Source organism: Astatotilapia calliptera, chromosome 8 (assembly GCF_900246225.1).
Source record: "Astatotilapia calliptera chromosome 8, fAstCal1.2, whole genome shotgun sequence".
In the NCBI taxonomy this organism is placed as follows: Eukaryota; Metazoa; Chordata; class Actinopteri; order Cichliformes; family Cichlidae; genus Astatotilapia; species Astatotilapia calliptera.
The window spans coordinates 17,940,450-17,968,446 of record NC_039309.1 but is presented as its reverse complement, the minus strand read 5'-3'; the positions used below and the strand labels follow the sequence as shown (position 1 = coordinate 17,968,446).

At 41.2% G+C, this 27,997-nt stretch overlaps 2 protein-coding genes across 3 annotated transcripts; one reads left to right on the top strand and one right to left on the bottom strand.

Annotated features, from left to right (window-relative positions):
• cdc42ep1a (CDC42 effector protein (Rho GTPase binding) 1a) lies at positions 1–13,107 on the top strand. Its single transcript, XM_026177232.1, has 4 exons — positions 1–302; positions 5,073–5,176; positions 8,233–9,212; positions 11,372–13,107. Exons 3-4 carry the CDS (start codon positions 8,741–8,743, stop codon positions 12,091–12,093), a joined length of 1,194 nt encoding a protein of 397 aa, XP_026033017.1. The 5' UTR covers positions 1–302; positions 5,073–5,176; positions 8,233–8,740; the 3' UTR covers positions 12,094–13,107.
• sh3bp1 (SH3-domain binding protein 1) lies at positions 13,079–27,996 on the bottom strand. 2 transcript variants are annotated; one of them, XM_026177230.1, is made up of 18 exons: positions 27,567–27,996; positions 22,010–22,052; positions 21,603–21,707; positions 21,442–21,518; positions 20,923–21,034; positions 20,357–20,433; positions 20,172–20,259; positions 20,030–20,098; positions 19,839–19,929; positions 19,609–19,745; positions 18,747–18,858; positions 18,356–18,437; positions 18,199–18,279; positions 16,685–16,798; positions 16,479–16,576; positions 15,714–15,870; positions 15,212–15,582; positions 13,079–13,895 (listed from the first exon to the last, which is right to left on the bottom strand). In XM_026177230.1, the coding sequence occupies exons 1-18, from the start codon at positions 27,614–27,616 to the stop codon at positions 13,609–13,611; spliced, it is 2,151 nt and encodes a 716-aa protein (XP_026033015.1). In that variant the 5' UTR covers positions 27,617–27,996; the 3' UTR covers positions 13,079–13,608. The 2 variants fall into 2 exon arrangements, with proteins under 2 accessions (XP_026033015.1, XP_026033016.1); XM_026177231.1 differs by lacking the exon at positions 27,567–27,996 and adding an exon at positions 22,828–23,970.
• Between the last annotated feature and the right edge of the window lies 1 nt (position 27,997).

The window sequence follows — 27,997 nt, the reverse complement described above, 5'->3', positions numbered from 1 at the left end:
AAAATCACGGCGTCAAAACCTGCACACAAACCCACTTTGGGGAGAGACAGAGAAGCGGAGCATGAGGCAATGTAGGAGCTCCCGTCGCGGCTCTCTAATGGTTTCGCTGCTATTTGAACCTCAGCCCGCCCCTTTCCTCATCCTCCGCGCTGCCCCGCTCCTCACACCCGGCGCACCAGCGGGACAGTCCGGCTGCGCCAGCGGCTCGCTCACACCACCCCAACCTACACAGCACTGCCCACTGAAAAATAATTAAACCTGAGGGAAGCGGTCACTGTTTCTGCGCTTTAAAGTTTCCTGAGGTGAGTTTATATTCTCTTTGGACGTTTAGCCATTATATGTTATTGTGAAGAAATGAATACGACCAAGTAAGAGCTCCGCAGTGGTAAGTTACTGGGAACACGATATGACTTTATTTTAGATAACCACGCAGAGACTTTAAGCGTGCGTGTGGAGTAAGTGCACTGACTTTGTAGTGATTTCTGTTGTATATTACAGCAGTTATGTCATATGAATATATAAACTCAATGTGAGAAATGCATTACAATCTTATGAGGGACTTGAATTCGCCTCTATCTGGATACGTTACCTGCTCGGTGAGGACATGAATCAAAAGAACTTACTAACCGCCTGCTGACATTATTGTTGTGGTTTGATGTGATTAATTATCAGCACCTTTAAAAAACTAAATATACTGTTTAATTAACTTTATAACAAAAAATTCTTCCAGTGGTGAGAGAAGGGAAGTAAATCCAGGTTCAGTTACGGCTGAGGCAGTTCATTTAAGACGTGTAATAATGTTGACTGAAGCCCAGCTGTTAGTGGTCACACTGTACAGGATAAGGGCTTTTGTTGTGCGTCTGACATGAAACTCAGTCTTTTCAGCAGCATATTTATATCCAGCAGCAGCTGTATATCATTTCACCACTGCAGCCGTGGTCAAAATAAAATCTGGCATGTGCTTTGATTTTGATCACGCTACTTTGTAATTACAGCAGTCACACTACGTAACCTATCAATTTTTGTACATGTCAGGGATGTGCACTGATTCAGTGGAACTTGACTTGGTGAAGTTAAGGCGAGTGGCCTTCTGACCCTACGTCCTGCAGGAGAGCCCCTGAGGGAGCCCACCCTGTTAAATAACACAAACAGACTCACACTAACACGTATGCAGTGATAAAACAGACTGCAGTAGGCAAACGTGCTCTGAGGTGGTCGATAATTATCCAGCCGTGTCACTGGCGATGATAACTTAAAATCCAATAAAGCACATGCTGTTATGGATTCAGCCTTCCTTTCTGAGGACCTGTCTGTACCGTGTTTGACCTTTTCATGTTTAACTGGCTCTGTAATTCCCTCAATTAATCTCCCCACGGTAGCCATACAGTATATCTTCCTTGAGTACTTGCCTTGATATTGTCATCCTGTAGTACTGTACGCAGCAGCAGATGGTTAACACATGCAGTGTAATGAGTTTTCTGTACACCCCCCCACATGATTTGCACTAATGACATAGTTCTTGAAAACATACTTGATTAAGTAAACATGTACATACATTCCTCATTGCTTTCATCTCTTCATGTTTCTTTCTTTTTTTTTACCTGAGTCCTACATTCCTCTGAGGGAAACTCTGTGACCTTTAGGTGTCATTGACGCAACTAACCAGGAAAGGGTCAGTTACTAAGGTGTGAATGTAGTTGCCGTATTTTCTTTCACACCACGCAACAAGTTTCAACCCACTGGTTAAAGTCTACACCAAATCTTTAAGAGGCTGAAAATGGCAAACCTATTCATCAACAGCTGCCTGGCCACTGCTGGCTGCTGTTGGCTCATGGAAAGATAAACCATCTGCAGCCTAAAAGGTCTGAGGTTCAGCCAGCATCGATTAATATAATGTAAGCATCAAAGATAGAAGTGAAGGATCCATCTGTGCACGTTGTGGTTATTGTATGTGTAGCCACCAAACCTATATTTGAGACAGTTTTTAATAAGATTTTTAAGAGTCACCGCCACACATAAAAAATCAAAAATCAAGTGTTTCCAACAATGATGAAAAAATTTCCTGTTTGAGACAACTTCTTAATTCATCTTAATTCATAACTTTGTATTTTAGGCCTAGTGAACAGACCTAGAGACTGGTTGGTGACCCTCTGGTAGCCTCTGGTCAGTAGGGAAACATTTGTATTCCCGACTACTTAGCGAGTAGTTGCTGACAGATTTTGTGGTTGTTGTACCGCAAAAATCTCCTTGTGGTTCCTTTCCTCACTCACAAATTATCACAGTTAACCGTATTTTGCATGGAAGATGCTGCCTTGTCTGCAAAAATTCTCTAACTAGCCACTCACTGAGCACTTTCAAAGTAAAAGTTGTGTCTGAAACCAACAAGTTTTAAAAGTAGCAACTTTTACTTTGTAGGTAAATGGACTAACTGTACAGTTTGCATTGCTGTCTTTGGTTTTACAACCACTTTGCAAGTAGTTAACAACTGTTTGAAAACAAGCCAGAGTCTATGTTCCCGATAGATAGTTATCATGGGGTCACTGGCTGGTCTTTTGTCCTGTGTGACTTAGCTGTCAATTTCACACCAACCACTCACAACTCGTTGGGAAATATTCATTTTTCCCCAGGAACCAGTGGTTGCTACTCGGTGACCAACTGGTTATGTGCCTGTGTGACTAAGTTATTTACTGTAGTATTAAACTCTGACTATAACTATCTGACTCAATGTGGGAATCATGAGCAAACCTGCAGCTCACTGCACCTGTGGTGTCACAGCTTAGCTAATCTAACACAACCTGAACTGCTGAACTAGAAACACAAATGATATTTAACATAACATGTAAGAAGATTGCTAAAGAACTTCCCCAATGTGATACTGGGTGTCTGTACACCATAACAGATGGCCTGAAAATAGATGTTTGTTGTGTGTATTTATCCAGAAGACTTTAATGATCACTCGTATTGGGAGTAAAATATTACAGAAATTTCAGATTCTCTCCTCTTCAGAATTTAATTGAAACACATTTAATTTAAGGAGGTTATTTTTTAACAAGATTACTTAATACATTTTGTTAAGTAAAAAACTTTTTTCAGCTGATTTAATTTTGCTATAGGCTACATTATATATGTGCAGATATATTTTGATTAGCGAACCAGCTTGTGCAGCTAATTTTAGCTTAATTATTGAGCTAGCTGTAGCTTTAGAATAGGAAAACTGCCTGCAGCAAACTAAAACTGAGACTTTTTGGAGTATAACTGCCACCGTTAACACTGTTAATGATGTACGTGTTGTGAAGAACAAAAAACTTGGCAATGTCAGCGGGAGTAAGAAACAGGGTTAGGCTTAGCAAACAAACCAAAAGGAAAAAGCCACCCACTAAAAGGTGACACTAGCTAATTTCAATACTGCAATGTCTTGTTCTTGTTAATTCATATATACTGTACAGTGAATATTAGTTATGTGTGGTTTGTAGTGTTTGTGTATTCTTTTATGCTCATAAAGAAAGTAAATTGACTATTTCAAAACTTGAAATATTCCAAAAATAGTGCAGGAGCAGTAAAGAAAAAACTGCATCTATGAGTATGAAAGAGATAAAAACAGAAAATATCCAACAAAGTAGGCAAATTAGGTCTGCCAGATCCAGCAGATGGAGGAACCAGAGAGGCTCGGACAGTATGGATATTTATTGAAGCATGAAAATGTTTTCTTGACTGAGGAGGAAGTGTAGCAGTGTTTTTCTTGGATTCAAACTGAGTATGGTTGGTGAAAATAGGACGGTAATTGAAAGCCAAAGACTGACCCTGAAAAATGTGGCCTTATCTTGTATGTTTGTTCACCTGGTTAGCGGGGTTAGTGAGTGGAGGACATGAGAAGGGAGAGAGAGAGCAGGGAGGGGAAAAGCCACGATAAAACGCAAAGTCTGCCGCTGATTTTACTCAAGACAAACTGTAGCAGAGTAAACATTTTGAGTTACAGCCATGAAAAGAAGTGTGTGTGTGGCCTGACGGCTGTTATATTTAAGCTTTTACATCCTTCATAAGTCAGTCAAGACGTTCAAGGAGTAGGAAAACAAAGAAGGAGCAATTAGAGGTAAAGAAAGCTAAAATGGAAACAAAACTAACAAAGGAACGAGGCAGAATGAAGAAAGAAACAAAGTTTAAAAAGGAAAGACAAATTAAAGGAAAGAAATGAAAAGAAAAAAATGGAGATTAGGACGTAAACATGGTTTGAATCAGAGGAGAGGTTGAAGAGACGGATGTTTGATAGTAGTAAAGACTCCACCGACTGATGCTATGTTCAGGAATGTGTTCGTGCACACACAACAACCAACACACACGGCTCCTATTAGACTGTGGTTACTCTGGTTTATATCCAGCAAAGCCACCTCAGGAAAATACTGTACACAGTGACATGGAAATGTTGTTCTGAGAATCCCCTGAACAGTAACTTCGCCAGAAAAGCAGCTTAAAACTGAATATAAAAGTGTGATTAGGTACAACTTTTAGTGCTTTGATACTCGATTTTCATCATTGGGCCACATAAAATGATACTCACATTAATAGGTCTCAGACACTGGATCACCAAAGTCGCTGAGATTCGCTGTCTGGGAACAGCGAATGTCCTATGCTAACCCTGTCCACAATAAAGGGATCTCTCCCACAAGTGGAATCCAGCCATCTTTAATAAACCTGTGCTTTCAACTGCTCTGACAAGTCAGAGTTTCTGCTGTGAGACGAGTCTATCCATAAAACAGCTGTTGAAAGAGTGATTATATTAATAAGGTTGTGGACCAATCCCACTGTTTTTCCCTTATGTCACAGCCTGCGTTCCTTCTTTTCTCCTCATAAACATCCATCAGCGTGCCATCATCCTCTCACATCTTGTTCCCTTTGCTTTCTCCTCAGCTGACCTTTTCGCTTTCTTTCATTCCTCCTACCACCTATCCCTTTCATCCTCTTTTCTGCCTGCATTTGCCATCCTCTCCCTTCACTCCTCCTTCTTACCCTACTTCACTTTAAACTCACTCTTTCCTTCCCTCCGACTCATTTGTATTGTATTTCAACTCTTGCAGAAATCAGAACCAGTGGTTCCAAGCTGAAGCAGCCAGGCTCTGCCCAGACAGAGGTGCCATACCGAGGATAATGGAGGAGATGAAGGATTAGGGGATAATCCAGGGTATGTCCAAGTCCCTGCTGTCAAGTGCTCCCCTATTTTTCTGATATCTAAGACGAATGCACAAAGACTGCTCCCTGGATTATAGCATTAGACTTATTACCATTTAATGTGTTTTTGATGCTTGTTTTAAATTCATGCTGTTTATATAATTCACTGGAGTGTGCAGAAAACAGCAAGCGCACACGAATAAGTTTCTCAGTGAGGAAAGAAGGACAGTGGATGGGTTGTTGAGCTTTGCCCGGAGGCTTCAAGTACATGACATGAGTCAGAGGGACCGACCCCCTCTGAGCTGTGGTCAAAGGTTTTTTTTAACAGGATTACAGGCAGAAACAAAAGAGCAGAGCTTTCCGTAAGTACACAGCCAGAGTAATTAATGCCTCCATGTGTGCGGTATTCCGGTAATGCTGCAGGTTATCAATTAGGATGGGGTTTTTCTCTCTAACTTAAGATGAATATTTCCCCCTTATTTGGAATTACTCCCTTATTGTCTCTAACGACACGCACGTTATTTTAATCAAGGAGGTAGCCTGTTGCTTTAGCTCCGCTCATGGGAGCATCTACCAGGTTCTTGCAGGCCTGCACGCTGTCTCAGATTTAAGATCGCACCTCGGTATAGCGGTCCTTCTGTGTCCCTTTGCAAGCCTTGATATGGCTTTACTCGGCGCTGGTATGTGGTATATTTCCTCCCCCTCCACACCCAGATGCCCCTCTTAAAACGGCAGCCAGGGGAAGTGGAGCGGAGGGCCTGGGACTGCGGTCAGGAGCAAATTAGAAAGGCTGCCTTGGACCTGACGCAATCTCCATTTCATGAACCATAGCCAGTCATTAATGAAGCCAGACGGGGCCTGTGCATGCGTGGGAGGCCCACTGATATTTAGACGCTGCATCTGGAAAGTGGAGAGAACGAGAAGTCCATGTCAGGGTTGGCTCATGCTATTAAAATATTTTAAAATTGAATATCAATTACTCTGCTGGCAACGAACACATGACAAAGGGCCAAGACAGACTTAGAGAAGTGGGGAACTGCAGGACTGAAAAAAGGCAGCAAAGGATTATCAGTTATGTTACATAATTAAAATGGAGTACAAAAAGTTAGTTGCTAGCTGTTGTTAATTACTGATGATCTGGCATCAGATTGGGCTATGTTTTGTTTTTATTTTTTATTCATAAAGAGTCCTATATATGCTGAAGCTTGTCAGAGCAGATGACAAAAACAGCCAGAATTAAATCTCCCTTCTGCTTAATGCTATTTGTCTAGCTGTGCCAATATTTAACAGGAAATCATCTCAAATTTCAGCAACACAAAGCTGAAAAAAAGAATAAATAAATATTCCACTGCAGAATATTTACAAGAAAACATTCTGCTTTGATGATGGGTTTTTCTGCTTTCCTGCTGCATTTCATCTGCAGCCTGCTGCTCTTTTACCCTCATCTTCAATTCTCCATACTACGAAGGAGGTAAAGTCTGCTAGTGTCTCATTTAGTGAGTAGTTTAAGAGTCCCCGTGATGTGTTTTACAGCATCATGGAGTGCAGGTTCTAACTTGTGAATAGGTTAGAGTTGATCCTCTCTGTCAGCCCATCACAGCAGCAGTGCCATGACTTGCAAAGCCTACAAACCATGAGCGTAACATTTATTTAGAGACACATGTCATCCACGCGTTTCTCTTTTATGTAGTTAACAGTAGTTTTCACTGTCAAAAAGTGTCTTTTTCCAGCGTCATGAAAAGTTGGAACAGATCAGCATCCAGATCATGTCTTCAATGCCGTGTCATCTACGGCCACAGATACCAGGGGCTGAAAGTGAAAGTCAGTTTCTTGCAATGTAGATAATTCATTCATCTGTTGTTGATAATGTAGCAGAAGCAGGGACCTGTAGAGCAGAGGTGCAGCATGCTGCTATAGAGATAGAAATGTGGTGCTTGAGAAAAGGCTCATTTATGTTAAAATATTTCAGCTTCTCCTACAAAAGGTTACATAATGCCATCCTGCTACATTCTAAAGAAAAATAAAACATCTGATTAATATTACCTGAATAAAAATTAAAAGCTTAAACCCTAACTCTTCAGATAAATTTGACAAATCTTGTTAATTTCCTGATGTTGAAACGAAGCAGACATTGAAAACATGGAAAAGAAATATAATTATAAGCTTCTTTTCCCTCAGCCACAAGGGGTTGCCTTCCTCACACAACCTTCCCAGGGATTTGCGTCTTCTCCTGGAATCTCAAGCAAATGTGTTAACCACTACACTGTGGAGCCACTGGAAAAAATATAAAAGAAGGAAAGAGATAAAGGATTAAACTTGGACTAATACCAAAATTCAGAGAAGGTACAACTAAAGAGCTAAGGGGAAAAGGTAGGATAGTGAAAGATGTATTTAAAAAAAAAAAAAGAGTATAATAACTAACATTTTAACATATTACTTTTTCCCCCTACTGTACAAAGCACATCGCCTGTACTTAGAATTGCTGGGAGCTCTATACAGCAGTAATCTGGTGTTAGAGCCAGATAGCAACAGTAATTTTCTTATCAGGATATTTTCATTATCTCTTCCTATCTCCCTGAGAATATTTTGCTTGTTTATAAACAAATGTGAGCTTGCTGAATGAGGCCTGCTGCTCCTGCTTTGAAAGCTTTTTTGAGAGTCATTTTTCCAGGGAAGTGTAAAATGAAATTTGTGTAACCTGCTCTCCAGACAAAGCAGGACAAAATGGAAGCAGGAATTCCCTGAAAGTACACCCATCTCATGGATAAGAAGCAGACTTTGGTTTGCTTCACGGAGCAGTAACTGTGGTCTAAATTTAGATGGTTCCAGACCAGCGGACACTTGGAACGCAGAATCTTAAAAAACCTGCGGAAAGAAAGAAAAGTTACTGTACTTTACAACGCCGTGTAGCATCCAGAAACAGAAAGCACCAGGGTCTCTCTCTGAATCTCAGCTTACACATTACAAACTGCAAGTGTGATCCATTTCTTTCAATATACCTTAAAAACAAGCACATCCTTGTCTACATTTTAAAGATAGATGTTTTTTCCCTGTTTTTACTTTCAATAGATGGCTCCATGGTGTGACCGCAGAACCGTTTGCAGCTGGATTTGGACCTATTTCTGAGCTGATGTTGACAAAGCCAAAGCCCAAAGCGAGCCATTCCACCTGACCACACTCCAACTGGATCGGCTGCCTCCAGGAACACAACTGCATAGTGTTCTCCTCAATTTGTGCCTGTTTAATTCAGCCAGCTATGCATGTCAACAAGCTACAAAGACTGGGACAGAACTTGGCCTGTACATAATAAACAGACATGTTATTCTAGTGAACTATTTGGCACTGTACGTTTCAGCCTCAAAAACGACACAGCTTCAGATCTCGGAATAACCATTGAGAGCTATTTTCCAGGTCCATACTTTGGACTGACGAACTGTCAGTGACTTTGGTAAAACTCTAAAAGGAGAGAAGTTGAAATTTATTGTTAAGTTTGACCTTTCTGTGGGACTAAAGGCAATTCCAGAAATTGTTTCGAGTTGATTCTCAAGAAGATCCGAGCCATTCTTGATTTCTGATCATGAATCTTCAGGAAAAGCTGTCAGGTCTGAAGGGTCTGGTCTCACATTCCCACAGCAAGCGTCGCCATAAAGGAGACCTAACAGTGGACATGATTAGCCCTCCTCTGGGAGACTTCCGTCACACCATGCACGTGGGCCGCGGTGGCGATGTATTTGGGGACACATCCTTCCTCAGCAATCACGGCGGGACTGCCAACGGGAACAATGGGGAAACTGATTCTGTTTCCAGTCCCGACAACAAGATCGGAGCTTTCTTCTCCAGGACCCTCCGTCAAATTAGGAGGGGCTCTGATAGTCGACCCAGAGAGGCATCCAAGGATTTCTCTCCACCGCCTCCTGCCATTTCTCCCATCATCAAAAATGCCATCTCCCTGCCCAGGCTGGATGTGGATATGCCTAATGGAAGCCCCACCACCAAAGTGCTCTTCCCCAGTTCTCAAAACACGCCTGAGGAGAAGAAAAGCTCTTATGGTGAGTGGGAGATATGGTTTTTATGGATCAAATGATTATGCGTGGCATAATTTGATTCACTTTTATCACTCTTATTAGCCCTTACCAGCCTACACCAAACATCAGGAAGGAAAACTAGAAATTAGCGGGTAAAGAGACGGATTTTCCATTCAGTAAGTGATCGGAAGGACAGGAACACTAAATGAATGCTGATTTTCTCCAAGGTACTGCCATGGTACTTTGCTTGTAATGAATATTGTAAATACACTGAACAAAATGGTCATTAGTACCCTGGAGTATACCGGCTAGCAGAGTCGTATTCAAGATAAATTTATGGATATTGTCACCACGAGCAGTGCGCTGTTGGTGCTTTATAGTCGTGCACACAAGTCTGTTTCTGTAGCCTCTGCATGGGTTGATTTCACATAATTACTCTCCCAACATGGGACCATAAATGCCACAAATCAGGTTTGCTATATAAGCTAATGTTACACTAGTTGAGCCCGGTTTACTGTGGGAAACTAATTGGGTAATTCGTGGACTTCTCAGGCTCAGGCCCTAGTCCCTACGCTCTTAGGCTCACCTTTGCCCAGTCCTTCAGGAATCCTTTAACGACCAAATCACTAAGCTGTCCCTAAGTGCCTTCCTTTCTATTAAATGACATCACTGGTAAACAATGTCTCATGTGGGCGAAAGTCAAATAGGTTAAGTTCCAGCACAGTGTTCCAGCGTTAACTAGGAACTGTAGGAATGTGGGGATCATCTGTTGAAGTGCAGTGAAATGAATCCATCATGTACCCAGAGATCTAGAGGCAGACTGCCCCAGATGTCCTTATGAATCACCTTGGCTCTAATCAGCAGCGTTTACATTGATAACACACCTAGATCCAGACAGAGCTGGCAGCGAGCTGTCTGGGAGGCTGTTTGAATGTTTGAATGACCCCTGTTAACACCACACTCATGGCTGATGCAGTCTGGCCTGCTTTGTGTGTGTGTGTGTGTGAAGGGTTTGGTGAATATAAAAACAGCCCACAGGAAAATCTTTTTTTTTAAACCTTTCTAAATTTTCACTTTATCATTAACTTATTTGTCTAATGATTCAGTGACTTCATGATCTTCAAATTTAAAGAAACATATTTACATTTTTAGATATTGTTAGAAACAATAAGGACCAGAAAAAAGCTTAAAGGACGCCTCATTGTTCTTAATAAATGAGATTTGAAGCTTAAGCCTAACTTTAAACAGAGTCAAGGGGGCAGTTTGCCCATGTTTACAGTCTTTTTGCTAAGCTAAGCTAACCATCACCTGTTTGCAGCTTCATATTTAGCATATTGACATCAAATCTTATAGTTAAGTGAAAGGAATCCAGTTTCTTTCATATCTGTTCCTTTAAATGATGAGTGAGTGATCAGATTGTATTTGAGTTCCTGACCTCTTTAATCCCTGAAATGTGATCAGATCACCAGTGAAAGTGAAAGAAAACAGGTTTTAAATAACTATATATAGGTATGTGTGATGTTTTTATCTGGATATGAGTTGATGTCTGCAAACATTTTTATTTATCTAAAGCCTTTAAAATAATAACGGAACTGAAGCTACTTAAGTTTCCAGTTATGTTGCGTTATGACAGATTGCACGTTTTCTTGAAACAAATCCTCCATAAACTGGTTTAATTCTTTCTCTCTCTTTGGTTAAAATGTGCAAACTGTAAAATCCGTAACTGTTTTCGTTGGTTGAAATGAAAACCTCCCGACTCTTGGCTCGATACAGCTGGCACTGAGAAGTGCTGTAATTTACCCATTTCGTCCTGCAGGCAGCATTTTGTGAGTGCGTGACTTATTCTGTGATCCGGCAGCATCGGGCCGATGATTCACTGTTCACAAGAACGGGACAAGTCAGCACTTTGGATGCTGAAGTGGTTTTTTGCCAGGTTTTAATCGTGAAGCAATATGAATAAACACTGCCCCCTGCTGGAATGGAATGTAAAGTCATGCAACTGCATCAATCTACTTTAAAGAGCTGCATATGCAAACTCTTCAATGCAGAGTTAACTTGTTTGTATTCATCTTGTTTTTTTGGTATTCTGTGGTTGAGCTTGTTACTGCTTTAGAGGTTTCTTTGTAACCTCTGGATTGAGCAGATTTTTATTGATATATGGATTTCATGTGTCTCCTGCTCAGGTCTGGAGTCTGGTTTTGTCACCTTGCCTCGCCTTTCGCGCTCCGAGCGTCAGCAGCCGTCCATCTCCATCCCCAAGTCCTGCTCCACCAACATTCACCGCGGCTCTCTGACCGACCCCTCTGACATCATCTTGTCCACCTGCTCCGCCTCTGTTGAAACTTCCGACCCCTGTCGCACCACTGCCTTCTCCGACTCCCTTCCTTCCCTCACCTCCCTGGATACCTTCACTTTTGACCTTGGCCCCTCCCTCATGAGCGAGGTATTTAGCCTCATCGATGGCCACCCGGAGGAGCGCAGCCACACCTGGGAGGGAGAGGAGATAGGGTCAGCATGCGGGCTGACCGCTGAAGGTTCAGAAATGGACTCCTTGGCCACAATCTCATACGTGGATTCATTGCTGAAGGAAGACTGTGGGAGTGGAAAGATCCCACATGGGGCCCAGTGGGAAGAGGAGGAGGGGAGCGCAATGGAGTCGAATGGAGTCGGGCTTTCTGTTAAAGTTCCTGATGTAGTGATGGGGTCTTCTGAGAGGGGAATGATGGGAGTAAGGATGGAGAGCAAACGATTTCAGAGTGCTACAGACGTGCTCGCTCGTCACTATGGTGCCGGCCTCTTAAAGGGACAGAACAGGGCTGAGACCGGAGATTCAGAGTTCATGAGCCAGCCAAGGAAGAAAATATCCTACAGTTATATGGATGACGAGGACGAAATTAAAGTCTGAGCTCAGAAAATCAAACGTGTTGGAAAAAATTGTTTAAAAAAATGTGATGTGTAATTCCTCTGAAAGTCCAATCAAACCAATCATGTAAAATCATCATGTGGTTGACAAAAGGCTGGTTCTGCTGACAGAACGAGCATGGAAACTTAACACCCTTCGCCCTTAATACAGAATTCCTTCTATGCAATCGTGCTCCGAGGATATAAAATTTTGATTCAAACCTGCTGCTGAATGTACCTAAAAGGAGTGACAGACTTGGCTGCTGCACGTTTCCTGCTCTGCACAGGAAAATAACTGAAGCAATGGAGGGTATGGAAAGTGCGGATGTACTAGCGAATGTAGTTACAATCAAAGGAAAGCCCAGCGTTACTCAACGCGGAAGTTGCAACGCCTGACGTTCACTTTATCCTTTTTTACACTTCCTCATATACGAGGGGGAAAGGCTTCCGGTGCAAGACCAGATTACTAATGAGAACACAGAAAGGAAGTCGGAGGGGTTGGAAAAATATATTTGGTCTTAACACAAACTTTTGCTATCACTACAATCTCTTTTTACTCAGGAATATACTAGCAGGGGAGAAAAAAGGGAAGAACAGAAGAAAAGGGGAAATCCCAGAACTTACAGTATAAAGTCTCATCAGATAATCAGAGATCTCATTTATTACACTACGTGGACCAATGTAATACTACGCGTAATACTGGTATTTGCTAGATGCAACTAAAGCCTGAATTATATATTGTGCATTGTATGCTGCAGACCTATATAGATAATCTGTGCACCTTTTTTATGATTATGAAGTCCGACCCGTGTATTGCTTTTTTTTAATAGAGGAAACATCATGCATATGTTACTTTATACAGCTGCACATGAAGATATCTGCTGACTTCCTATGAATATGTACATACAGTATGAGCACCTGCAGTAAGTACATAGTGCAATTCACATCCATATGCTGCAGCCAGTACCAGCAATTATACTACAAAAATATAAAATGACAATAAAGGTGTTTTTAATGAGTTGTGCATTCATTTCAAGTTGGTTTAAAGGAATATTCCAGACACACTCTATAAACCCCAAAACACTGCTGTAAAAAGTTTGAATTTTCGAGGACTGTTCAAAGTGAGCACAGCCACTATCGGTTTATGGGTGGGGTATCGTTTAATAAGTGAAATGCCAAAAACAGAGAAAAAAAAAGTTTTCCCACACTAAAATAGCTTACACAAATACAATTGTTTTGTACATTTATGGACAATTCCACAGGAAAACAGGAAAATATTTTTGCTGTGAATTCATTTATCATAGGTCTATTTTTTTTCTCTGACCGTAAAACCATCAGAATAAATAAAATTACTAGGCTGGTTACGGGGGAAAAAATCTGCAACACTTAAAATCAACTAACCGAACAATCTAAGCGTACCCAGCACTCTTTGTCTTTTTTTTTTAATGACAAAATATGAAAGTGTTTCAGCGGCTGTTCTGCTCGACTCAATAACAGAACTTTGAGGGACGTTTGTTTCTCACTGTGCCATAGAAGGAACCTCTTTTGCCTGTGATGGTGGGGGAAGAGGTGGAGGGCAGTTTGGAGCTTTGAGTCCAGGCTTTTTCGGAGGAGGCTTTTTCATGCTGGCCTGCTGTCCTCGGGGTGCAGGCGTCGGATGGGGCCTAGTGTCTGGAACCGTCGCAGGTGCAATCGGGGGTGGAGGGGCATGTGACTTGAGAGGTGGCGGCAGTTTTGGTTTGGAGAACTGAACCGTGACCTGCTCGTTTGGCTGGTTAGACTTGCTCAGGGGGAAAGTTCTCCTTGCTGTAAGAAAGATAGCGGGGGGGGGGGATGACAGCACTGAGCGCACGAGTACAAGAAGTCATGCACTTCTGAAAGCGAAAATCACAAACTTTAAACAACTGAATTATATCTGTGGTATGCACTGTAAATAAAAGACAGATTTAGCCGCATTTTTAATGCCTGAGCTGAAACACCAGACACGATGTGATATAACAATAATTCACATACTGCAATTTATCACCTCTTTTGCAATTTATGTCCTCATATTTAAAAGACGTCATTATCTGTGTTATCCAGTAAGATAAAGTTATCTCACTTCTCGGTTTTTCTGCTGTAAAATGAGATTTTTGAGCAACACTGCCTCAAATGTTGACATGTTGAGTCAGTCTTATATCAGTCTGCAACTGAAAGGCATTAAAATGGCAATTATATGCAATCTGTTTTTCCTAATACAGCAGTTAACACCAAATAAATCACATGTCTGTTACAATCTGCTCTAGAGGTTAACACACTCTACATGTTACATAGACTATAAACCTATCACTATATTATATACATGTGTCAGGTTTAGCTACGGTTTCAGTGCTCGTACAGTCTATGTTTAGCCGATATGTACAGATATGTAATTTCTCATTCAACTATATTTGATTTATGTGTTTAGTTTACTTCATTGACAGAGTTTCATTTAAATTCTAGTATCAAATTTCGACATCTGGTGGAAGTATGTGACTACCCAGTTGCTTTACATTGTATAAGCTATTATAGAAATGCACTGCATTTAAGGAAAAATGGTTTGGTAGATAGATGAACAGCACGATACTTATAAGGTAACATCTTTCAGCCAGCGAGGCAGTTAAAAAAGTGTAAGAGATGACGCATGAACCTAAAGATTGATACTCTGGTCAGCGGTGTGAGACTTCCTGTTTCCTGTGTACATCCTGATTGTTAAAATAACAGCGGTAGATGTATTTTTCCTCATATTAAAATACATCGAATTACCAAGCCACTATTTTGACTAACGAGTCTGTACTGAGCTTTCTACAATGGAAAAGAAACAGTAAGTGCTGATAGAGATATGCTCAGTCCAAAAATAGCTCCTTTGGTAGGGATATTTATAATATGGTAAAAATTACCCTGATGATCTCATCTTTATGTACTGAGATCATGATCTTTAAAATTTGAAAGATAATGCGTAATAGGATATCCCAGCTTCACCTGCGTCAGCTTATATTAGAGTAATGTAATGTCTCGTGTGTACGTATGAAAAACTAAAGTGCTGAAAGTGCTTCTGGAGAGGCAGTCCCAGCTCGACCTGTTTGACTGAACCTTTGACTTACGTTTAAACGGTGACGCGATCTTCACTAATGCCCTGGGAGAATCTGGCGGTGCTTCCAAAATTGGCTCGAGCGGGTTCTGTTCTGAGATCTGCCTCTGGGTGGGACTCCGGGCCTGGCCTGAGTTTGTCGCAGATCCCGCTGCTCTGGGAAGCGGAGTCGGGTTCTGGTTTGCTGTTGAGCTGGACGCGGCTGTAGAGTCAGAGGCCGGAGACGGGCCGGGATCGGTCAAGGATGAGCTGCTGGGCGTCCTGTTTGGTTGAGCAGGTGCTGCCGTCTCCGCTTCAGGGCTGCCCCACGTGGAGGTGCCACTGCGGCCGCTCACAGAGCCAGATTTCACCAGGAAGGAGACGCCGCTGTCCTGAGAGGCTGTGCTGCAGGTTCAAGTATTTTAAAGAGTTTCCACTTTTTAGCATTTGTAGCCACTGAATATTTAACATCATATCATAACATATCTTAAAATATAAATATCTTTGATATGATTACTGCACTTATTACGCAGTACCTGTTTGTCTTGGAAAGAGGGAAGTGATATGCAGACGAGGAGGCTGTGGAGGAAGAGGAGGAAACAGTTCTGCTCAGTTTCCCCTTTTCTGGGACAACGGGAGAGGGCAGAGACGCATCCAGGACCTCGGGAAGTTCTGGGATCTCGAACGAGAGAGCTGATCAAAACAAATAAATAAAAAGAGTCTTACTCATTGCACTCAGCTGATGTACACGTTCATCCCCGTTCACATCATCTACATTCATGTTTGACCTGCTCCACTTGCCACATGCACAGTTTCCTGTGCAAGGGTGCATCTAAGGGTGTACTAAGTTTCTGAGCGGGTGTTGCAGAGAGGTGAAAAATAACACAGGCTTTATTCATTTCCATGTTTTTCTCCCGTATTCTTGACAGAACAAAGCAACATTCATATTAACTGCAACTCGTGTTTTTAGCAAGATATAAAATACAATAAAATAATTGTGGTTATTGCAAATACGAAAAGAAAAAAATATGTTACATTAAAACCCACCCACACATGAACTGTGGTTAACAGCAGACTCAGTCAGAGCAACTGATATTGTGTAAAAGTGATTCTGTGAAGATCTGTATTGTTTGCGATCTGGCTTTCTTACCAGATAATTAAGTCACATACATGTCTAAGGGCCCAGTTCTTCATTTTTCTGTATCATATCATATCCCCGCATCAGTGTATGTATCTTTTAGCCATGCTGAACAACAAGTCTTCAAAGAACAGCTTTCAGTTTACATTAAGAGTGCATTTACCTTCGGGGAAGAGATCAGAGCTGTACTGAATAAGAGGCTCAATGACTGTCACCACCTGGACTGAAGAAGCTGAAGCCATGTCAAAGAGAGCAGCTTCCCTAACGAGGCAAAGTGATTGAGAGAGCAGAGAAGGACTCACATAAAGCACAAATATTGTTAACAGTGTAAGAACAGGAATAACTTGGAATATGATTAAACACACGTACCCCTCAGCTCGCGGCCAGAGCAGGTTTGGTCCCAGGACGATGGCGATGTTACTTGGTGTCATTTTGTTTATAGCCTGCTGCTCAGACAACAGAGACAGGAACTGGACCAGGTACCTGATAAGCAAGAAAAGAAGATGGAAAGAAAAAAATGAAGACTTATAGACATATTAACACAAGATATATGAAAATTGAAATAAATATAAGACTTGTTGATTTCCTCTGCCATGTTAGCAACACTGAGGCTGTGCTTTGAAATAAGGGTAGTATGAGCCAAATGTTAAGCCTTTTAAGGTGGGCAGATATATCTGAGTGGTATCAGATCAAAACTTTGTTTCTCTGCTTTAAGTTCACTGCGTAGCCCACTCAGTGGTGTTACTTTTATACCTCCAACATGCACAATGAAATAATAGAAGCTGACTCTAAGTAACTGAGGGACAGGTACGTTTATATTCCAGGTCTAAAAAGTACACACAGTGATTTCATGATCACTAAAATTTGTTCAGAATTTGCAATGTGCTGATGAGTCATCCCATAAGTCACACTGCTCTCCCTAAACATAAAATGCCTTAAAAGTATCACTATTTGTATCGGTATTAGCAATACTGGCCCTGTATTGACTCGGTATCAGATTAATACCTAAATTTGCAGTATTGCACAGCACTATTAAGCCACACATAATGATAACATGTTGATGCATAGTTCGCTGACTTAGTTGATGAGGTATGGTGGTCCTTAAAGGTCAAAAACAAGAAAACAGCAGCAAATAGAGAAATTCTGCAAAAGCATGCAAAACACAAAGGAAGTAAAATAAAACACAAAGGAAGTAAAATAAAACACAAAGGAAGTAAAATAAAACACAAAGGAAGTAAAATAAAACACAAAGGAAGTAAAATAAAACACAAAGGAAGTAAAATAAAACACAAAGGAAGTAAAATAAAACACAAAGGAAAGAGGAAAAATGGCAGCAAAAGCTCCAACGTGACAGCACGCTGCAGAAGTGAGACGCTAACAGTAAAGGGCTAACAGCAGGCATGTGTCCACAGTTACATGAATCATGTGATTAAAACACACATTACACAAAACATCAGGGGTTTTTTTTTCACTTCTATTGTGTTTTACTAAAATTCCTTTGTTGTTTATTGGGTGTGTCTTGTGTTTTTGTGTGTTTTTGCAGTGTTTTTTCTATTTGCTGGTGTTTTCTTAGGTTGCAGTGCATTTGACCTCTCAGGTCCACCATACACAGGACCAACAGAAGCTAATTCAAGACACATTAAGAACTAACTAGACATCTGAGCAGAAACACAAGGGCCAAAACTGAACCCAATACATCTTTTTTATATTGTCTTAACCACACATACTATATATATACAAAACAAAGAGCCATCATGACTCATGAGCCAACAATACTGCTGAAACATTTCAGTTAGGTAAATTTAAAAAACAACAACTTCTTCGTCAGAACATTTGATCGTGTGAGTGCAAAAAAAGAAAAAAGCTATTCACAGACTACACACCTGAGGTTGTTGTAGTTTTCAGGTGGCAGTTTCTTTAGAAGTATCTTGAATTGTTCCAGCTTCTCTGACAGCTCTTTCTCCCTATGGGGTCAGAGGTCAGAGTTAAGGAACACACCACAGTCAAAATGAGAAATGTAGAAATCGATTTTGTACAGACCCTGCTGCTTTAAACCAGTCGTTGTAGAGGTCAAACGTCATTAGAGGTTCGGGAAGTTCTCGGAGGTAACACTTCAAAGCTCCTGTCGACACATTCAGAAGTAAATCCCACCGTTAGATAAAAACACATATATTTATTAACCCAAAATATTCCATTTTGAATTTAACCTTCTTGCTGTTTTCTCAACATAATCCATTAATAAACGCTTTTATATTGCACTGCTATAAATAATTCTAGCGCACTGAAGTGGTGTTTTTGATGTTCACAGGAAGCTGTACTTGGAGCAAACAGAAGAGGAACTGGGTTGTTAAAATGAGCTGTGAAAGTCACATTGGCTGGCCAGATGAGGAAGAGCCCTCATGACGGGAAATGGAAGAGGGCACAGCCTCACCTGCCACGGCGTGAGGGTCCATGCTGAACTCGCTGTGGTCCACCGTCCCTTGATTCAGACACGTCTTCAGCCTCTTCATCACCGAGGCTGCGGCGGCCAAGCGAAACAGACCCTGAGGAAAGACGACGGTTCATGAAAAACAGGAGAAAAAAAAAGAGCGTTCGAGCGGTAGAAGTCGCAACCAGCCAGCAGTCAGTCAGTTCAAATCAACATAACCAGGGAAAGCCCCCACGGCTCAGAAAGAAAGTGTTAACACCCTCTTTACTGATTATATACGTTTAGACACTGATTTTTTTCCACCCTTTCAGTTTGCCCATACAGTTTGTGCTTAACATGCAAAACTGATTACTTTCCCATCAATCTTAACTGTACTTTGTAGTTACTGCAAATGAACAAACATTAACACACCAATGCTCTAAACTTCTTTTTAATTTTAGTGAGTAAATCTGACTCCAGTTTTGCAGAGCTGCTGGCCCGTACACGTTGATTTAAATAGGACCTGTGATGTTAATTTGGAGCTCTTTTCTTTGTTCCTGTGATGCTACACTAGCTTTGGTTCAAAAGAATCACTATTCATATAACACTGGGCCTTTGTGCAGCTCCTCAATTCAGCCGATAGCTGAGCCGTGAGCCTGAGAAGACCATGTGATGCATTATAGTGATCCAAGAGTATACAAAGTGTCTAAATTAGTGCTTAGAGCAGCATAAATCCTGAGAGTTACATAACAGTAATAACCTCAGAAAGCAATATGATGTGCACTCAGGCTTGGACGGTGCACAGCAATTTAAGTGGGCAATGAAAGCACTTTTAATTTGCATATTTCTGGGTCTGTGTGTTATGACTGCGAACACTGTGCAGTACCTCCTCTCTCATGCCTGTTCTCAGCAGCATGTGAATACACTCCTGGATGGGCGCCGCGATTTCTCTGTTGCTTTGAGACAAATGTGAGAGCAGAGGCTCCCCGTAGACCTTCTGGTTGGAGAGGCTTTGTGACGACTCTGCAAAACACACAGCAGGGCATGATGACACGTATCGCAATATTACATCAGTGCAGCGGATGAAACGCACGGACCTGAGAAAACTCGGGTTACCTTTTTGACTGTGATCCTCTTTGAGTTCGCTGATGTTTTTATCCAGGAACATGTGAGAATTCTTGTGGTATTCTGCCTGCAGCTCGAGAAGCTATTTTTTGACCAAGAGAGAAGCAGAGGCGGTGGATATAAAAAGAAACAAAAGTCAAAGTTAAGAAAAAGGTCACATCATTACCGTAACGGTGACTCACACGAATAAAGTAATTTGCGTAGTCATCCTCCTTAGTTGCAAAGTGATACAGGTCTGCAGAGTACTGGTCCTACAGAGACAACAGCAAAAGGTCAGAGATCAAGACGACGCCATTGATTCCAAACAGACTTAAACACTTGTACCTTGATGCTCTCCAGCTTCCTCCAAGCTTCTTCCATTTCTTCCCTAAGCCCATCCTGCTTTGCCTGAGGTCCAGTGCTAGCCTGACTCCTGACCACACATACACACACACGCCGACACATATAAAAATTTGAAAAATTGTGGGGTGGGGTGTGTGGTTAAAGTGCAGGATGTTTAAAAACCTCACCTCATTCTTGCATTGTTCCAATCTGTTGTGAGCTTTGCAAACTGCTTTTTGTTCCTTAGAATTTCAGGTAAATCATCCTAAATGGACACAAAAAGGGAAAAAAAAGATTTTATGTGATCATTTAGTTACATCTAGAGGATTGTGCATGAGTGTAGTCTATATTTCTAAATAATCACATACAGGGGATGGGCAGAATATAGCAAAGACTTAACAATGACGTTCAAGTGGCTACAAAAGCACAAGTAGTTAACTCATCTAGCATTTAACGACCTCCTCTGTACCTATAATGACAAGTTTTGACACCTCAGTGTACATCAGTTAAGTTGTGGTTTGATGACCATTTGAACAGTTTGGGGGGGGGGGTTCCAGTTAATGTTTGATGCAAACTGAGTCATTTTGTTCAACAGGAAAGCCTAAACTATGAGAAAAACCCTTCTGTTCATGAAGGAGCTTCACGGGTTAAAAATTAAAAAAGCACTTTTAGCCTAAATTATATCAGAACATATTCTTGGTTTTGCTCATCACTGATCTTCTGTTCAGCAACATGAACATTAAGCTGTTGTCACCTCGCTAAGCTTGTTTAGTGGCTCCAGGACCTCCTTCTCCATTTTCATCTCAAAGTCTGCCAGCATGTTGGCCAGCATCTTCTCCATGAAACAGCACATTTCCAGCACCCTCCTGTCACACACACACACGACCAAATCATGATAAATATCCACCTCAAATCTGAAATATATCAGAAGACATGCTATAAATTTCATTTAAAAGTGCAAAAAAGCATGTTCCTTCAGATTTAAACTAGATAAATCAATATACAAAGCAAATGGCATGCATGCAACCCATCAGGCTAACCTATTATAGCGCTAAACTCTAAATAAAGCAGATGCACAGAGCTCTGGTAGCAAGTCATAGACAGCATCCTCTTTCTTTTTTCACCCAGAAGTGAAAACTCGAAAACCTCCACACTACAGTCATGAGGTTTTTGCATGACTCTAGTGTCAGTAAGAGCATTGGAGTTCAAGTACAGAACACAGATGGATCAATGGAGGGGTGGAAGGGTAACTGCAGAAGATCAAACCTGTCACCTGATTGAGGACTCTGCATCGAAGTCTTTCAGACTTTCTGCCATGCTGACAGACAGAAGCATCAGAGGAAGTTTTTTCTGTAGAGAGAGGAGGACATGTGACATTTTTCAGTAACTAACAGAGCATTTCCATAAACCACGCAGATGCATTAACACTGCTACCATTCGTTTTTCGGCCTCCAGCCCCGGTTGACTCTGCATGCAGCTCTGCAGCTTTTTATGGAGGACCTGAGCTGCCTTCCTGGCTGGTTCAATCCTCTGCTCCACCTTTGGTCAAACACACATACGGTGAACCTTAGAGCGTCGAATGATGGTATTTAATTTATTATTTTACTGCTATAAATGATGTGTGCAAACGAAAAATGCTATTGTTGCATAAATTTACATGAAATAGAAAGTGGGTGGTAAGTGAATGTGTCCTCTAGTAGAGCTAGTAGAGCATCGCTGTGGTAACCATTGACAATATACAGCTATGGCTATAAACCACACTGTATCTTGAATAATACGTTATTCATAACAGTATAAGAATAAAAGAAATCTGTAAGGGTAAAGCAGATTATTTTTCTCACCATAACCAGGTCTTCATGTAGAAGGTCGGTAGCATCTTGTGACCTGCAAAAAAATGATATTAATTTAGAAAAGATCTGCTGTTTAATGTATTGTTTTAGCATGATATTTAATGCAGCGGTCCCCAACCGCCGGGCCACGGACCAGTCCATGAGTCGTTTGGTACCAGGCTGCAAGAGTTGAGGCTCGGGGTTAATCATTTTCATCGATAACTCGGTTTCCTTGGGTCTTTCCCGTGTGTTATTTTTTTTGGTACTGGCACTGGTGTTACTTACCGTGACACCTTAAAGGGCAGTCTGTGAAAATATTGTCGGACATAAACCGGTCCGTGGCGCAAAAAAGGTTGGGGACCGCTGATTTAATACATATAATTAAGCTAAGGATAACACGTGTCTGTTGATATTCAGGGTTTTCTAAATTTATTTAAATCAACTGAATTCAAACATGCAACCTTGGACTGTGATATTGTGCTGCTGTTTTTATATTCTGTGGTCTAAAAATTGTTACTCGGCTAATCAAAATGTGAAAGAATTCTGTTAGCTGTAGCTAAAAAGAAATAAATGTCAAAAAAATAAAGGGGCTTGAAATGTACATTTTGACTTAAAAATCGTATCGGTCTCAATGTTTGAAACCAACCTGTAACCTGTGCTTAAAACGGAAACTTGAAAAATGCTAGCATTAGCATGCTAACGTGCTCACAATGAACATAGCCAACATGACATCACACACTGGTTTTGAAGTTTAAAGTTTACTATTTCAGTCATTGCTATCTTTTTTTACATATATATTATTATTTTAAACTAGACATAACAAACCAGACCTGGGCCCGTATCCCTAAAGATTCTGAGAATCCTCTCAGAGAGCTCCTAACTTAACCTAAAAATTCCTTGCCAGGAGTTTTAGCTTAGAAGTGATTCCAGAACATTTTCAGTGAACTCTGAGCAAGGAATGGATGGAAAATCCTATCTTAGTGAGGAGGTGTGGTTGACCCCGTTGCTAGGTATGAGTCATCATTTCAAAAGCCGTGATTGGTTGATCCTACAAGTTTGATGGAAATGAGCTTTTGGTGATAATGAGCAAAGGATGTACCCTCAAATCAATAAACATAATTATACACTCTAATCTTATGCTGACTGTAATTGTAAATAATATTTCACATTCAAGAAAATATCTGGAAAATGAATAGTAAGCTGTAGGGGTTATAGCCTAACATTAGAATCTAAAATATGTGAAAACTTAAACTCATTACACCCTGTTCAAATAATGATTTGTGTCTTATTTGCTCATATTAATATCCTAGCTGACATATTTTGTACTTTCACTCCCATATGGACCCTGTTGAAAACAAGATGGCCTATCTCAAGGGGCTGTCATTAATGAAGTAGAAATCACAACGTTACAAGTCCAGTGTGGTCTTAACGAGGGTAACACCGCTCAGCTTTTAGCAATGTCTGTGATTGCAGACCCAAGTCATCACTGCTGCATTGTTGCATTTTCCCGGTTGCCAAATACCTCAGGGTTGTGATTACTTTCGTCTCTGGTGTAATAGCGTTGTGGCGTCGAGTTGGTGAAGTAATTGCATCTCTAAGGAGATCCACCACAAACATGATTCCTGCACGATCCAATCTGTAGCGTCTCAATAATTCCCTGTCATCCAGTGTTTGCAGGACATCTCTCCTGCCTCTTCTGTTGGCCATTTTGTGCAGCTGCTTAGGGGAACTCCTAAGCCACTAAAAGTCCTCTTCCCTGCTCTTAGCAGATCTTGCCTTAGGAGCCCTTTTAAGCGTTAGGAATCTTGAGGAATAGCTTTTATATTAACTGGGATTGTCGTGTCACTTTTAGGGGAAATTCTAAGAAAACGTCATGACTCTGAGAATTTTCTTAGAATTTGGCCGCTAGGAGCCACTTTTTGCACAAAGATTCTTTAGGGATACGGGCCCTGGACTTTAAGGCTGGTAAAAATGTAAATACACCATTACTGCTTCCATAGGAATTCAGAGGATAAGTAGCAGAGAAACTGTTAAAAACCGCAAGAGCTACATTTAAATTAGTATCTACAGATTACACAAACTGTGTAATCTTTTCATCTTCATGGCAGTACAGCTATAAAAAGATCGAACAAGTGTGGCTTGTTTGGAAAGGTTCTTAGCAGAAAGGCTCTACAAAAAGAACAATTCAGCTCAGCACGGTGGCCGTGCCTGAAAAAAGTACAAATCTTCTGGAGCAATGTGACAGCTCCATGTTTGACCAAAAGCCCCAGAGAATCAAACCCAGAGCTATACCCAGAGTATCAACACAAATGTCTCATGTATTAAGCACGGTGGTGGAGGGGTGATGATTTGGGCTTGTTTTGCAGCCACAGGATCTGTGAACCATGCAACCACTGCGTCAACCATGAACTCCTCTGTGCACCAAAGTGCTCTAGTGTCAAACGTGAGGCAATCTGTCCGTCAGCTAAAGCTTAGGTCAGAAAGGACATGCAACAGAACATGATCCTAAACGCTGCAGCAAACCTACAAGAGAATGACTGGAAAAGAATCAAGGTGTTGTAGTGACCACGTCAAAGCCCAGACATCAACTTGAATGAAATGCACGACATGTGAGAGAAGAGTGGGTCAAAATAATTCCGTAACGATACGAGAAACTGATAAAGTCATACAGAAAATGAGTACTTCACACTACTACTTCTACAAACTGTTGAATCATGGGATGTACAGTTAAATCTAGTTTTCTAGTTCATTAATCGGGTAAAATACAGTTTCAGCCATTATTACTCATTTGTGAGACTAGATAGTGGGACTATCCAAAAGTTGTCCAGTTATAAATAGAGACCCAAACATCAAGTAATACACATAAAACACCAATATAACCTAACATAACCGAAATATCATGAATATAGTCATGAATCTTTCTCATATATATGTGGACTTGGACGATGCATCACACCCTGCTGACCATCAGAAAGAATGCCACTTTAAGGCACTTCTGCACTGGCATCAGTCTTTTATATACAGTCATTTAGCAGGTAAGTGATGTTTACCATGTTGACTATCTCAGTTTAGCATGTTGCTGTGCTAATTAATATGTGCTGATTAGTCACAAACATAAAGTACAGCCCCAGTTGACTAGACTTGCTTTCAGTAACAAATCAAATGAAACTTTCACCAAGAAGTCATCGCAATTTTTTGGTGTATTTGAGCACACCACGTGATAAAGTTATTTCTGTACCGGGTAACTGACTTTCCTACTGTTTCAGTGCAGTGGCCTCGCAGTTTGCGCCTCTTCTGCATGGGGGACATAAATATATCTAAATGTGGGGGTGGTAAAAGATAAAGGACATTTTAGGCCTGAATAACATGCGACACCATGACAAGAGCCTAAGCATGGGCGTGTAGGGTAGTGCTGTGGTTTATTTAGCACCAGGTGGGGAGGACTGCAACACCACAAGTTTCTCTGCTGTCACAAGAGGAGGCAAAGCAATCTACAGAGAGCCGATAAAAGTCACTGCAGCCATTATGTTTGTGCTAAGCTGAAAGGAAACCAAGCCCAGTTCACAAAGAGTTCAGTTATGCTTCAGTACTTCTAAGGTATAGTTTTAATTCCTCTCGTGAATCTAAAATCTGGCCTTTCGCAACACAAGGAGAAGAAATCCTCAGTAGGTGCTTGTTTTAGAGCACATATACTTTATTAGGAATTGTATGTGAGACCTTAGAGGTGTATGTGTTTAGATCAGTGTGCAATATGTCTATTTATATGTGTGTTTATTTCATCAGAGCTCAACGCTCCAGTACAAAGTGAAAAGTGCTGTTCGTGTTAGTTGGAGCCCACGTTGCCCTGCTGCAGATGCACGCTGCCGAGTTTATTATTAAACCAGAATGCGTCAAAGGTAAAGGGAGCACAGCCTGAAACCACACTCCTCTAGCCCTGCTGCATGCAAGCTTGTACCAAGAAAACCAAATAGCGCAAAGGTGCATGATTTAGTCACCCACTTCTTTGCTAACGCCAGTCACTCAGTGGTAGTCAACCACAGGAATGCCTAACATAATCTGGCACCTACTTTCAACTTTAAGGTGTTGTGCAAAAGTCTTAAGCCATCCCATATTACTTCATTTTTTTGCAAGGAAAACAGGAAATGGGTGTTTACTGAAACATGTGCAAACCTGCATGGAAATACAGTATATAAGGCAAAAACAGAGTTTTGAATAACTACCAAGTCTATTTTTCATATGACATATTTATTCTTCAGGGCAGTTTGAACTCTAGTATGCAGGTTTTGTGTAGTCTTCGGGAATAGTTCTCTGGGCTTCTTGGAAGATATTCAAAGCTGTACTTTGGATTTTGGTCTTTTGTTCTGTTCTCTGTCCAGATGTTCCCAGACTGCTTCAGTGATGAGGTCCGGGATCTATAGAGCCCAGTGCATTACTATTCCACTGTGTTCTGATACTGCTCTGACAACGTGTTTGGGTCTTGAAGACAAATGAAGTCAATCAAACACTTTCCCCGTGCAACATGGCTAAAGTCCAGTAAATCTATGAGTTCTATCAATTTTGACAAGCTCTCCAACACCACTCGCTGAAATGCAGACCCAAACCATGACAGAGCCTCCACCGTGTGTTACAGATAAACTCTCCTGACCTGAATTTCAAATTTGGATTTAACACTCCATCAGACCCAACAATTCTCAGTCCACTTCTTGTGTAATTAGGCATACCTCAGCCTTTTCTCCCCGTTTCCTTTCAATAAGCTACCTGCCAGACACCCTTCCACTGAATTTCTAACGAGGCTTTAGCGAGCAGTATGTGAATCAGCTGAAGAGCCTTCAAAAAGCCCAGAGAACTGTTGTGACAAAGGCTTTTATTTTCCAGTTAACGTTTGCACTGTTGAAATATCAGTTTAGCAATTTAAAAGCAACCTCCTGACAAAGAGCCACCATCTTTCCAGAGTGTGTTTCTAACATTCACCACAACCTTGAGTCAGTTTCTCTGTTCAGAAGTGCTCAGCCGCTCTGAGTCCGAGGTTTCCCTCAAAATCCAAACAGTATGAGTCACTTTAAAGAGGAACCAGCTACTTTACACACTTCCATCACACTGAAAGTGAGAACATACAAAAAACCAAATCAGATTATCAAACTGATACGAAAACTGCACTGAGAATTCCCCTCCTTCTTAGCGTTAAAGAAAATAAAGTCTCAAAGTAAAGCGATCCATCGTATTAGTAACGCAGCGGTGGATAATTTTTCATGTAGTCTGATAGCAGGAGTGGCATTAAGGTGGCTGGTAGTATATGATGAGCATAAATGACAAAAATAAAGCAGAGAAGTCTCAGTGATATTTCCCTACAGACAGCCACCGAATACTACTGTTCAAGCTGATGTATATTCATTACACTATGGTCACGGCTGTGGTTACTGATTTCTTTATCTAATGCGGCAATATGTAACTCAAGGGACATCTGTCTTACACGACGCAACGTTTGGCGCCACAGAAGACCTTAAATTTACTTTAAATGTGATCATAATGTCGTTTAAATGCAACATTCAGAATACAAGTTCAGGCTTACCTTGTCGCAGTGCCCAACTGCTTCAGGATGCTCAGAGACTGCCGGAGCATGCTGGCAGCAGAGTCCAACCAGCCTTTCTACCTGACCTACCCACTCTTGATCGACTCAGCAAGGTATCCTGTTAATTAAAAAAGAAAAAAAGTGGAGGAAAAGTCCACACAGGCTCCAGGCTGCGTTACTGCATCAGGAAGAGAAAGCACAGACCGGTGGCTCTGCCTCTGCTTTGTCTGGTTTTTGTGTGTTTATGCATGCGTGTTTTGGCCTTCAGTTTTCGTTCTCGTTTCAGGAGCACGCTCTCAAGTCACGTCGAGCACAAGTCAGCGAATGAGGAAGTTGCACAGATGATATGCAGGCTGTGAGAGGGAAGAGAGATTTTTTTTTTTTGTTGTTGCATTGTCACACTATGATTTGACAGTCTAAAATGACGCATG